This window comes from Myotis lucifugus, unplaced genomic scaffold, assembly GCF_000147115.1.
Source record: "Myotis lucifugus unplaced genomic scaffold, Myoluc2.0 scaffold_2390, whole genome shotgun sequence".
NCBI lineage: Eukaryota > Metazoa > Chordata > Mammalia > Chiroptera > Vespertilionidae > Myotis > Myotis lucifugus.
Window position 1 is genome coordinate 1,580 of NW_005873438.1, and position 13,724 is coordinate 15,303.

At 54.9% G+C, this 13,724-nt stretch overlaps 1 protein-coding gene across 2 annotated transcripts; it reads right to left on the minus strand.

The window, feature by feature from the left end:
• Positions 1-4,806: 4,806 nt before the first annotated feature.
• Positions 4,807-7,243, minus strand: LOC102437182 (tryptase alpha/beta-1-like). Of its 2 annotated transcripts, none has more exons than XM_006108469.3 (6): positions 7,235-7,243; positions 6,973-7,033; positions 6,644-6,815; positions 6,261-6,526; positions 5,202-5,365; positions 4,807-5,128 (listed from the first exon to the last, which is right to left on the minus strand). In XM_006108469.3, the coding sequence occupies exons 2-6, from the start codon at positions 7,031-7,033 to the stop codon at positions 4,964-4,966; spliced, it is 828 nt and encodes a 275-aa protein (XP_006108531.1). In that variant the 5' UTR covers positions 7,235-7,243; the 3' UTR covers positions 4,807-4,963. The 2 variants fall into 2 exon arrangements, with proteins under 2 accessions (XP_006108531.1, XP_014305959.1); XM_014450473.2 differs by lacking the exon at positions 7,235-7,243 and adding an exon at positions 7,147-7,230.
• Positions 7,244-13,724: the final 6,481 nt, after the last annotated feature.

The window sequence follows — 13,724 nt, forward strand, 5'->3', positions numbered from 1 at the left end:
CCCTTCTACACATGGTGCATTTTCATGATTATGGTTTAACTAGAGGCCCGGTGCACAAATTCGTGCACGGGTGGGGTTCCTCAGCCTGGCTGATGATTGGGGCCGATTGATTGATCGATTGATTGATCGAGGCTGGCCGGCCAGGGGGAGGAACTGAGGGAGGTTGGCTGGCTGTGGGAGGTTGGCTGTGGGAGTGCACTGGCCACCAGGGGGCAGAGGCTCAACGCAGGCTCTGAAGGGAGGGACTGTATGGATCCTGAGAACCCCCACCCCCTGCTTCCCCTGTCATCTGTGTGGCCTCAGGAAGATACCTTCCCCCCACCTCCACCCCAGCGCCCATTCGTCTCCCATTAATGCAAGCATTACCAAACCACAGGGGCTCATCATGGGGTGTTCTCCTCAAGAAGGAGGCGTGGTTGAAGTTAGGTAGTTTGATTTACTTGCAACAAGTAAAGGAGACAGGATTCACATTCACAGGCCCGCCTTCCTGAAGGAGGCTTAGCCATGCTTATATACAATATGTGGTTAACTATACCTCGATTCCGACTTCGCACTTGGCTACCCTTACCTGGTTGGGTTCCTGTCAGGCTCACCCTGTTTATAGCAGGTAGGTCACCCCTCTTGACTGGGGTGCAGGGTAGGCACTGAATGGAGCCTTGGGGCACATGAGTTGTCTCCCGGGGTCTTAGCCACACCCTCCCTGGGAGCAAACTGCTATTATGAGCTGGGCACGGGCCGGAAGGAAGGGGAGATGAGAAGGGCTGGTGGGGGTGGGGCTGGGGCTGGGAGAGACCCCGGAACAATCCAGAGGGAACAGATGGGGATGGCTTAGGCCCCTGGAGGATTTCTCCTGGGTGTAGCCAAGGTTGCAGAAGGCCAGCCCAGGAGTAAAGGTCCAGAAATGAGGAAGGAGGAAGGGACACCCACCATCTGAAGGTGTCGAACCCCTCAGACCCTATGTATGCAGACAGCCATCGGCCACACTCCCAAGGAGCAACCGTGTATAGATGCAACCTGCTGTGAGGTTTAGGGAGATTTTGCTTGCGGGCCTGGGATCGCTCAGCTGGGAATAATAACCACAGGCTTTGTTAATACTCATTAGCTTGCCCTGACCGGTTTGGCTCAGTGGATAGAGCATCAGCCTGGGGACTGAAGGGTCCCGGGTTCGATTCCAGTCAAGGGCATGTACCTTGGTTGCAGGCACATCCCCAGTAGGGGGTGTGCAGGAGGCAGCTGATCGATGTTTCTCTCTCATCGATGTTTCTAACTCTCTATCCCTCTCCCTTCCTCTCTGTAGAAAATCAATAAATTATATTTTAAAAAAATACTCATTAGCTAAAGATCTGTGTGCTCCAAAGGTTGGCCACAGTGAATTACTGTTTTTCTGGCAGGAAAATGGGTTGATGCTCAGATCTTTCAAGACAAATATCTTTAAGGAAAGACTTCTCACCCTGGCCAGTGTGGCTCAGTTGGTTGGAGCATTGTCCTGTGTACCGAAAGGTTGCGGGTTCATTATCTTTTTACAGCCTTGTTTCACCCTCCAGTTTCCCTGGTCTGTAAGGAAACTTCTTATCTATAGTTAGGTGAATAATCACTAAACAACTGTGGCTCTATTCTTCTTATGTACTATTGAGGCCACAGCAGGCCTGACCGGCGTGGCTCAGGGGTTGGGGGTTGACCTATGAACAAAGAGGCCAGGGTTCAATTCCCTGTCAGGGCACACGCCGGGGTTGTGGGCTTGATTTCCAGTGGAGAACATGCAGGCGGCAGCCAATCCATTATTCTCTCTCATCATTGATATTTCTATCTCTCTCTCACTTCCTCTTTGAAATCAATAAAAAAATATTTTTGGGGAAAAAAAGACCACAGCAGGACCAATCATCACCCCAGACCTTCAAGCTGCAAACCTGAGCCTTTTCTCCTCACCTGGACAAAGGTGGTGGTCAGTGCTGCCCCCTCCTGGAAGGTCCCCACAGTTCCCATGGGCACACTGGCTCCTCAGTCCTCCAGGAGCCTGGTCTTGGGGTTCCACAGAGGGTCCCAGCTCAAGGCCCAGCTTGAACCCACAGAGACAGCTCAGGCCCTGTGACCAGACTCTCCCCTCCCCCACCCTCCCCAGAGTCCCCATCCCCATCCCCATCCTCAGGTCCTGTGAAATCCACCAAGATCAGCCGGGCACAGCACCCGCTGCCCAGGTACGGGCAGCCCTCCCAAACGGTCCTCTGTCTGGCCAGGGCCTGATGACCAAGCTGATTAGGGGCCTCTGGGAAGGGCTATGACTTTCCGGAACCAACCCCCAGCTCCCTGCCTAGCTCCAAGTCACAGTCCCGATGGGACAGTCCTCTCTGAGATGTGTGGAAACTGAGGCACCGGGGCAGGCGGCCTGATGACCCACCAGGACCGAGCTGCTCCGGGAACAGACTGGTCTCCTTCCCGCCAGCACCGCCCAGCGCCTCAGCTCAGAAGTGCGTGAGCCACGTCTGCTCTGGTGAACACGGATGGGAGCGGCACCACCTCTGGGTGCAGGACCTGCGTGAACCGCTGACAGCCACACACATAGGAGGTGACCCTCGGGAAAGGGGAAACTGCCCTTTCTGTCCAGCTCAGGGGAGTGGGGCTGGAGCCAGGCCGGCCCTCCCAGGCCCCGGGGGCCAGATGCTGCCCAGTGTGGGGTGGGGCAGGTCGGGAGGGACCCAGTCCTCTGCCTCCTAGACCCCCAGGGCCTTCCCTGGACCCCATATGATGGGCCTTCACGCCTTCACCTGTTTTAGTTCAATTGCCTCCAGCACTGAGACCACACTCATTCCACCGGTGCCCCATACATGGTTTCCTGCAGCACCCACTCCCCCAGGACTCCAATCACCATGGGTGTGGTCCCCTCGATGACTGACAGGACTCCTCTGTGCCCATTTTCCAGGAGGGGTGGCGTACCCCAGAGTGCCACCCTCGCCTGGACCTGGGGTGCAGGTCACCAGCAGCCAGTGAACGTGGCCCTGCAAGGGGCCCCCTCAGGAGGACCCATGTGGACACACAGGAAGCGCTGTCCCCCCCGCAGCCCCCCTGGCCCAACGGAAGGCCCGCTAGACCCTCCCTGATAAGCCAACACTCACTTTATCTGTCACTGCAGCTGGCTGAGCTCCTCCAGATCCCAGGGCCAGATAAGGGAAGCGGGTGCCCGGCCTCCTCCCTGCTCCCCAGTGTGGGGGTCTCAGCCCCAGGCCCCGCCATGTGCCCTTCCTTCCTTGCACCCTCCACTGAGGAGCCCCTGTCCCTCAGTGTCCCCAGCACAGCCCGCACCGAGAAAAGTGTAAATGCGCTTGTGCAAGATGCAGGATCCAGGGAGCTCAGCCCACCGACCACAGCGGCAGCTCCAAGAGTGTGGGGCGGAGAGAGGGAGGGAGGGGGTGGTGGCCGGTCCATCTCTGCCTTCACACCGAGGAAGGACAGTATCTGGCTGCAATAAGATGATTAAGATGAAAGGAAAGGAGGGGGTTAGCGCTCCCCACCACGGTGTCCACAGCGGGGAGGCCCAGGGTGAGTGGGCAGAGGCCCTCCCACGCGGACCTGCCAAGTCTGCGCCGTGGGCAGGGAGCTCGGTCATGGGACGCTGTGCCCAGGAGACAAGCTGAACGCACAGCAGCCGGATGCACAAACCAGGGGCCCCGGGGCCTGAGCGGTGACAGGAAGCTCGCTCGGTGGCCACACATCCCAGAGGTGGAAGCATTGGCCATGGGCCTGGGCCCGTCAGTGTTGCAGGTGACACTGTCCCCTCTCCTGCCGAGGGGGCGCCAATGTGAAAGGGGTTCCCGCACCAAAACCCATAAAATGCTGATTAAAACTCAATGAGATGCCCCCCCCCCATCAGAATGGGGCGTTGGAGGGTGACAGGCCTGGCCCCATGGCTGTGGGGAGGCGTCTGGTCCCAGGAAATGGAGGTGCTCGGACCTCAGGCCCGGCTCCCTCGCTGCCACAGGCGCAGACATGCTGGATGTGCGCACAGGGACAGCCGCCCTGGTCCTGAGACCCTGACCGGGCACCTCTGTCCCCTGTAGCAGCCTGGACACAGGCTCCCTGGGAGCCGACACGCTGACGGTGAGAAATGGTATCCTCCCCACATGCAGCCGCGGGAGGACGGCACTGCGTGGTGTTCGGTGTGACGAAGGCTCCAGCCTCACTCCACCCGCCTGCACCTGTGACACTTAGGCAGCCGCACGGCGTCCACATGTGCGAGCTCAGTGCGGCCTGGGAGCTGAGGATGGTGCTGGGAGGGAGGGCAGGGCACTGTGTGGTCGCAGGCCCCAGGGTGTGGGGCCAGGGGTCTATTGTGACCCCGTTGCTGGGCACCTGGGTGCCCCTAGAATAATCTTTTTAAAAATGTTTTTATTGATTTCAGGGAGGAGAGAGAGAGAGAGAGACATCCATGACGAGAGAGAATCACCCATCGCTGCCTCCTGCACGCCTCCTTCTGGGAACTGAACCCACAACCTGGGCATGTGCCCTGACCAAGAATCAAACCGTGATCTCCTGGTTCACAGGTCTGCTCTCAACTACTGAGCCGCGCTGCCTGGGCAAGAATTAGCTTTTCAATGTTCTGTGTTGCTTTATGTGACCTGAATACACATAACCGCTCCGCAAGGAGACACAACCCCAGGCACCAGGGGCTGGGGAGGGGGTGTCCCCTCAGCAATGTCCAGTGCTCAGGGCCAGGGGTCCCCACAGTGACACACAGTGGCTGTGTGGCTGCCCCTGGAGCCCTCCCTCCCCCTCAGTGACGCCCACAGCTGGACACACGGCCACAACCACAGGTGCTCTTCACACACTTTAATGAGGGGCAGTGCCCACCACCCACTCCCTGGCTGGGGGAGTTCAGGGCAGGGGGCAGGGCAGGTGGAGGGGCAGACACTTGGGCAGGAAGCAGTGGTCGGGGACAGGAGGGGGCTGGGTGGCAGCCTGAGGGACGGGCTCAGGGCTCCTTGGGGACGTACTGGTGGATCCAGTCCAGGTAGTAGGTGACTCGGGTGTAGATGCCGGGCCTGTGGGGCTGGGCACAGCCGTCACCCCAGCTGACCACACCCGCCTGCAGCCAGGTGCCGTTGACCTTGCAGACCAAGGGCCCTCCAGAGTCGCCCTGGGGGGAAGAGGGGTCAGCAGGTGGCTGGAAAGGCGGATGGGGGGGGACTCGGGGGAGGACACGGGCCCACCTGGCAGGCGTCACTCTTCTCGTTCCCGGCACAGATCACGTTGTCCTTGACAATCCGGACGTTGTCCCCCGTGTACAGGCCCGTGTGGTATTCCGAGTCACAAAGGCTGTTTTCCACGATGGGGACCTCCACCTCCTTCAGGGGGTACGGCGGTGGGAGGTGCACTGTGCGGTGAGAGGAGAAGGACGAGGCAGTCTGGGCTGGGCGGCTCAGCCAACCTGCCGTGGGCTGGCTGCAGGGGTGGGGCTGGCTGCAGGGGGTGCCGCTGCCTCCTTGGGGCCAGGGCTGAGCCCAGGCACACGCAGGGCTGACCCGCCGCCTTCTCCCCCAAGGCTGGGCCTGCATCCTTGACCTCACTTACGCCCCTGTTGGGAAGGGAAGGGGCGGGAGCCAGCCCGGTTCCTCCCAGCTCCGCCTCCAGGCCGGCCCTCACCCCAGGACTCAGTTTTCGGGCTGGAGGCTGTGTCTCCACGGGCCCTTGGGCGATGACACAATCCGGTTCCTTGTGGGAGGCCCAGAGGACGTGCCTCCCGCAGGGCACCTGCTCATGCTCAGTGTCCCTAAGGCTTTGCTCTGAGTTGTGGATCAAGGGCGACAAGACGATGGTGCTGGAGGGGTCAGACCGAGCTCATCCAACTGCACCCTGGCTCCTGCTTCGGGCTCCTTGCGGGGGGCGCAGGGAGAAGATGCAGGCCAGCCTGCAGGAGCGGGCACGGTTCGCTTTCCCTGATTAATAAGGGCCCCTTATGTGTGTGCTTTCTCTCTTCCTATATCCCGTCCATGAAATACCAACTGTGACTATGCCCTTTCGTGCCAGGGGAAGCTGAGGCACGGAGGCGCTAAGTGACTTCCTTGCCCAGGCACCAAGTCCCTGCTCTTGGTACACCCTGCCTCTGCCAGCTCTCCCCTGCCAGACTCACCAAACTCCCACTCCCTGAGCTGGCCCATCGGAACCATCCCCAAAAGGGAACCCCAGAGCTCAGTCATGGGTGTGACTGGTCCTCTCCCCCCCCCCACCACCACCACCACCTAAGCCCCCCAACTCTACCTGACACTCACCTCCATTGTCCACATCACCCCAGCCTGTCACCCAGCACGGGGTCCCCGGGGGGAAGGTCTCCGAGGCGGGGGGCAGAGCGACCAGCTGGACGTTGCAGGAGGTGTTCACAGGGTCCCGCAGCTCCATCAGGGCGATGTCAAACCCCTCCTGGACGACATAGTACTTGGGGTGCACGATGATCCGGTTGATGGGCAGCAGCTTGTCCCGGTAATAGAGGTGCTGCTCCCGCAGCTGCACCCTCAGGTCTGCGGGATCTGTCTTTTCCCTGGAGGGAGGGGCACCTACTCAGGGGACTGAGCAGCCTCCTGTTCACCCAGGAGGGAGTGCGGATGAAGCCCAGGCCCACCCCCACGCCCACCCATCAGGCCCCATGGACACTCACGGTCCCAGGCAGTGCGCGGCGGTCAGCACCCACTGGGGGTGGATGAGGGAGCCCCCGCAGAAGTGCATCCAGTACTGCTCTTTCATTCTCAGGCTCACCTGCCAGGGCCACTTGCCTTCAGGGGCCTCCTGCCCCCCCACGATGCCCACTCTCTCCAGGGCCTGGCTTGGGGCTGGGGCAGGAAACACCCTCAGGGCAGAACAGGACACAGCCCGGCCCCTGAGCCCACACAAACCTGGGCTTCTGTGAGCCCACCACCCATGGTGGAGCCTGTGGGGTGAGGGGCAGGGACAGGGGCAGGGACAGGGCTGAGCAGGATCAGGACTCACCAGGGGCCGCGTGGCCCAGGCTCAGCAGGAGGGGCAGTGCCAGCACCAGCAGACTCAGCATCTGGAAGGAGCCAGGAGGGGCTGCCTGACCCAGGGGGGCTGAGCCAGGTGGGGGGGCTACAGGGTGTGTGTGCAGATGGAGTCGAGGACCCCAGATGAGGGGTCAGTTGAGACCTGGAGTCTGAGGTCCTGCTGCTCCAGATGTGAGGCTCAGCTACTCAGTGCACGAACCCCAGATGGTGGGGTCTGGTGGGGTGCTTACCTTGACCGGTCCCTGCTGCTATTGCCCAGTCCACTCTCCCCTCCCCATTTATCCTTCCAGATCAGGGGGGATGGGTGGGGGGGCCCCAGAGGAGCGTTTGCTCGATCCTCCAATCCAGAGAGGAGGAAGTGGATGATTCAGACCCAGAGCCCTGCTCTCGAACCCAGGTTATCTTGGATGTCGGACAACATCCGTGTCTGGGTGTTATCTGAGCAGTTCTGCTAATCACCACGGTATCTTGTTATCTGAGTATCATCAGTGAGGAACAGGCAGATGGAAGAAATTCAACAGAAACTCTCAGCAAATTAATTGAGACAGTGTACTATAGTTATTTCTGTTGAATTGAAATGGGTGTGAATTGTGTAAAAAAATTTTTTCTGCCTCTAAGCATAGGACGATATCTATTCTTTTAGAGTTTGTCAATATGATGACTTGTGTAGATTGATTTTCACATGTTCAACGGACTTTGCATTCCTGGAATGAATTACACTTGACTTGACAGTGAGATGACAAGCGACTAGTGCAACTTCCCCTTGGCCACTCCCCAGCCAGGCCCTACTACCCCTGGCCCCCGACCTCCACAACCAGGGCTGACTGCTATCCCTGCCTGTTCATCCACCCAGCTCCTCAGGCCCCTGGGGTTGCTGGTTACTGGAACCTTCAGCCCACCTCCCCCCAACCTCCACCCCACAGTGTTCTGATCCTTTTGTGTCACCTTCTGCCATCCAGATGGCCCCTCCTGTGGCCTAGGGGAGCCTCAGCCTGCCCCCTACCCTGACCAGACACCAGCCTGGCTCTGGGACCCATCTGTCCCTGGCTGGTGCCTGCAGCATCTGTCCCAGGTGACCAAGTGCTGGGTCCTGCTCCTCTCCAGATTTGGGGTTAGATCTTTGCCCTGTGACCTCCGTTCTTTGATCGGGTCCAGACATGCATTGATTTGCAGTTTGTGAGTGATGTTCTTCCCAGACGTCTGCAACCTGAGCTGACCCAGGCCTTGGATATGATGTGGGGTCGGGCCCTGGCTCTGATTTTCCCAAAGAAGTATAAGTCATTCCTGGAATGCAAAGTTGGTTTAACATGTGAGAATCAATCCACGTACTTCATATTAGCAAACTATAAAATAATAGCTATTGTCTTAAGCTTAGAGGCAGAATTTTTTTTTACACAATTCAACACCCATTTCAATTAAACAGAAATTCTCAGCAAATTAATTGAGACAGTGTGCTATAGTTATTTCTGTTGAATTGAAATGGGTGTTGAATTGTGTAAAAAACTTTTTTTCTGTCTCTAAGCATAGGACGATAGCTATTCTTTTAGAGTTTGTCAACATGATGACTTGTGTGGATTGATTTTCACATGTTCAGCCGACTTTGCATTCCTGGGATGAATTACACTTGACCATGATGTGTCAGCCTTTCCATATTTTGAGGAATTCAATTTGCCAAAATTGGATTAAGGATTTTGGTGGCTTTTTCTAGGAGGGACACTGGTCTGTGGTTTCCTTTTCTTATAATATCTTTGGTTTTCTTATCCAAACTTCTCTGGGTCATGATGTATTATCTAGATCCCATATATATAGCTCTAGATTCAACTTGCTAATATTGTGTTGAGAATTCTTGCGTCTATGCTGATGAGGGATATTGGTCTGTAGTTACCTTGCTATGTAATGGCTTTGACTAATTTTGGTACCAGGGTAATCCTGATCCTATAAAAAGGAGTTGGGGATGAGAAACCAAGATGGCGGCATAGGTAAACACTGGAAATTGCTGCCTCGCACAACCACTTCAAAAATACAACTAAAAGACAAAACGGACATCATCCAGAACCACAGGAAGGCTGGCTGAGTGGAAATTCTACAACTAGAAGGAAAGAGAAAAGCACACTGAGACTCAGAGGAGGTGCAGAAGTAAAGTGCAGAGGTACAGAGGCGCACGCGGAAAGGGCTGGCAACTGAGGACACGGTTGTCTTTTTCAATCCGGTGGGAGTCTCAAGCTCCCAACTGCTCTGAACTCCAGTTCCAGGTGAGTCTCTGGGGACCCAGACTCATACGGGGAGAAACTGGACTGTCTGGCATCGGGCAGAACTCGAGGGCAGCTTTCTCTCAGAGGTGCTTGCAGCGATTACCGTGGGACACTGAGACCGGGGGCCTCTTAGGGTAGGACTGAGGATCTGCCATAGCTGTTTGCTCTGTCCTGTTGATCCCCTGAGACCCCGCCCCACCCAAGCTGTGCGCAGAGGCTTTTGCATATGAAAGGCCTGGCCCTTTGCAACCTGAAAATTACCTAACAAACTGCAGCTGGGTCAGAGAGACCCAGAACTTCCAAAAGAAGGCCCAAGGCCCCACAGCAGTTTGCATTGCTTCACAGCTGGGCCTCATCTGGGCACCTCCAAATCTCAAACAAAGAAGAGGAATGTCCAGATCTCTCCGTAACTCCTGCTGGGTAGCCTCAGGCAGAGGCTAAATTAGCACCTCCTTAGAGATCCAAGAGCCAGTGTACCCAGTGGTCAGAGTGGGACTATCCAATTACAACTCCTCAGATCCATAAGGGACACACTCAGGGGGCAGTCTCAGTGAGCACCAAAGCCCCACTGAAGCAAGTCTTGCCCCAGAAGGGTGTCTCCAGCACAGAAGTTCTCCCACTGCAGACACAGCTGATTCTCACAGCCAATTGGCCTGGAGGTCAATTCCTCCCAGTGATACCAACAGCAATCAAGGCTTAACTACAACAAGACTGTGCACAAAGCCCACAAAGGGGTGTACCAAGAGTGTTCACCTCAGGTAATTGGGGACGCTAAGCCACTGGGCCCTATAGGACACCTAGCACACAAAGCCACTCTACCAACAAAGGGAAGCATAAAAAATTCGGAGACAAAGAAACAGGTCACAAATGACAGAAATGGAGGAAAGCAAATGACTGGATATAGAGTTCAAAATCAAACTTACAAGGTTTTTCAAGAATTTTCTAGAAACTGCTGATAAAATTAGTGAGACCCTCAAGAAATCTAGTGAGACCCTCGAGGATATGAACAAGGACCAACTAGAAATTAAGCATACACTGACTAAAATAAAGAATATTATACAGACTCCCAACAGCAGACTAGAGGATCACAAGAATCAAGTCAAAGATTTGAAATACAAAGAAGCAAAAATCACCCAAACGGAAAAACAAAAAGAAAAAAGAATCCAAAAATATGAAGATAGTGTAAGGAGGCTCTGGGACAGCTTCAAGCATACCAACATTCAAATTATGGGGGTGCCAGAAGAAGAGAGAGAGCAAGATATTGAAAACCTATTTGAAGAAATAATGACAGAAAACTTCCCCTACCTGGTGAAAGAAATAGACTTACAAGTCCAGGAAGCACAGAGAACTCCAAACAAAAGGAATCCAAAGAGGACCACACCAAGACACATCATAATTAAAATGCCAAGAGCAAAAGACAAAGAGAGAATCTTAAAAGCAGCAAGAGAAAAACAGTTACCTACAAGGGAGTGCCCATAAGATTGTCAGCTGATTTCTCAATAGAAACTATGCAGGCCAGAAGGAAGTGGCAAGAAATATTCAAAGTGATGAATAGCAAGAACCTACAACCAAGATTACTTTACCCAGCGAAGCTATCATTCAGAATTGAAGGTCAGATAAAGAGCTTCACAGATAAGAAAAAGCTAAAGGAGTTCATCACCACCAAACCAGTATTATATGAAATGCTGAAAGGTATCCTTTAAGAAGAGGAAGAAGAAGAAAAAGGTGAAGATACAAATTATGAACAACAAATACACATCTATCAACAAGTGAATCCAAAAATCAAGTGAATAAATAATCTGATGAACACAATAAACTGGTTAATATAATAGAATCAGGGGCATAGAAAGGGAGTGGACTGACTATTCTCGGGGGGGGGAAAGGGGTGTGGGGGATGCGGGAAGAGACTGGACAAAAATCATACACCTATGGATGAGGACAGTGGGGGGCGGGAAAAAAGAGAAACAACTGTAATAATCTGAACAATAAAGATTTAATTAAAAAAAAAAAGGAGTTGGGAAGTGCTCTCTCCAGCTGGGAGAGATCATGTCGGTTTGGTATTATTTCTTTCTTACATGCTGGATAAATTTTCCAGGGAAATCACCTGGGTTTGGAATTGCCACAAACCCGGTGCTGTCATGACACATTTACTTTCTCATGATTCTTAGGTCCGAGGTATGTCCTGGGTCTCACGGGGCTACCGTCCGGGTGTGGGCAGGGCGGCATTCCTCCTGGAGGCTCCAGGGGAGCATCCGTTCCTGGCCTTTTCCAGCTTCTAGAGGCCCCCCAAGTTCTGTAGCTCCTGGCCTGTCCTCCATCTCCAAAGGCAGCCGGGAGCCTTTCTCCGACGTCCTCACGTCTCTGCCCACAGCTGGGAAGATTCGGTGATTGTAAGGACTCATCTGAGGACACTGGTCCATTCCGATGGCGTAGGAAACTCTCCTTTCTCGAGGCCGCCACCTTAGTCATGTGCACAAAAGCCTCTGTCCCATGAGCCCACAGTCACAGGCCCAGGGGTGAGGACGAGGACATCTTGGAAGGGCTATCCTTCTGCCTCCCAAGCAGAATGGGCTGCCAGTGGGGAGAGAGGGTCCCAGTGCTGGAGGCTAGTTGGGGTGCGACAGGTGAGGGCCCCCATCTCCCTTCCTGTGGGGACCTGGAGATGGCACCAGGTGGTCCAGGAGGTGGGTGACCTGTGTTCCTGCAGACCCACCTCCACCCCCACCCCCTAAACTGGGTCACATCAGTCCCCTGGAGGCCTGGACGGGCGGTGCCATTGTCACCCTTATTCATCACCAGGGTCAATGTGGAACACCCACGTTTGAGCCGAAGCTCTTGGCAGGTGTTGGCGGGAAGGAGACAGGTCTGCGCCCCGAGAAGACTGGTCCTGGATCATCAGGCAAACCCCTCCCCATGTCTCAGTTCTCCCAGGTCTGAGAGGAGATCACTGACCTACAGGGACCTCCCACTCGGCCTGTGATTGGGAGCTAGGGGGGCAGGAAAGGCCTGGCCCCTCCCAGGGCCCCCTAATCAGCTCAGCGATCAGGTCCTGCCAGGACAGGGGACGGTTAGGAAGGGCTGCCCCGGGCTGGGCAGCTGGTGATGGGCCTGTCTGATTGTGGTGGAGACCACGGGACCCGGGGGCGGCTGAGGCCACGCTCCGCACAGGGCTTGCGCTGTCTCTGCCAGGCTCAGTTGGGCCTGGAACGCTCCGTCTGTATTTCCTTTTTAGAAATATACCTTTAAATTTTAGAACAGGTTTAGATTTATACCCTGCACCCAATTTCCCCTATATTAACATCTTATAATGGTATGATTTATGTGTTATAAGTAATGACCCAATGTAAGAGGCCGTGGGGGTCCAGGAAAGGCCTGACCCCACTCCAAGTCACGTAAAGGACATGAACTTGGCTTGAACCCCAGTTCTTGTGATCTAGGCAAGCAGACATTTTGTCATAGCAACTGTTTGTCATAGCAACTGTCAAACATAGATGGAACTAGACAAAGCTTGCCCAGTCTTGCCCAGTGTGTAACGATCTGCTACTTCCCTATGATAGGCCAAGCCCTAGCAGTGATCTATGAAGCATGACCAGCCACAGCTTAGCTATAAAACAGTGTGTGTGAAAAATAAAATTGCTGGTGCTTTGTGCCAGTCCTCCTAACCCCGGTCTCTTGTATTTCTTTCATCCCACGCCACCTCCACCCTGCGGGACCCCTTGGGAGCAGGTCTCCACAACCCAATAGGATACACTATACTAACTATAATCCCTGGCTTATTCGGATGCCCTTCATTTCCTCCCAATGGCCTCTTTCTGTCCCAGGATTCCATCCAGGCCCCACGTGACATCCAATTGCCTCGTCTCTCTAGGGTCCTCTGGGCTGTGACAGCTTCTCAGAAACCTGACTCATCTTGAACATTGGCTGCCTCAGCCCTAGGATCAGCCATTTCTCCAAGGACCCTGGCTCCTTGTTTGGGAGATGCTGTTAGACTGGGCCCTAGGGTGCTGGTTGCTCTGGGGGTCCTTGCATCTAGGCCCTCAGCTGACAGAACAAGGAAATGTGCACTGACTGGTGTATAGACACATATGCATAACTATCTTCTTATGGATCTTTGTCAAGCTAATCAAGACCTCAGACTTGTGTCTCCAGTTCTAACCCATCACCACAGGGATCGCACACCTCCTCCATGCTTGTCCCAGCATCCCCACCCCAATAGGAAGGACCCAAACCCCAACACCCTCCATCCATTCGCTTCACTGCTCTCTGCCAGCGTAGCAGTACCGGATTGTCACCCTGCCCCTGTGGGAATTAACTTTGTCAACCAGAGCACCCTGCTGCGTGCAGTCCCTGTGCCTTGAGTCTTACAGTCGCCACTCGTTCCCAAGTGGCTCAGGTCGGCCACACGCCCCCCAGTGAGCTTGTCTCATGCATTGGTAATGCAGGTGGATGTTCTGTCACCTTCTGCATG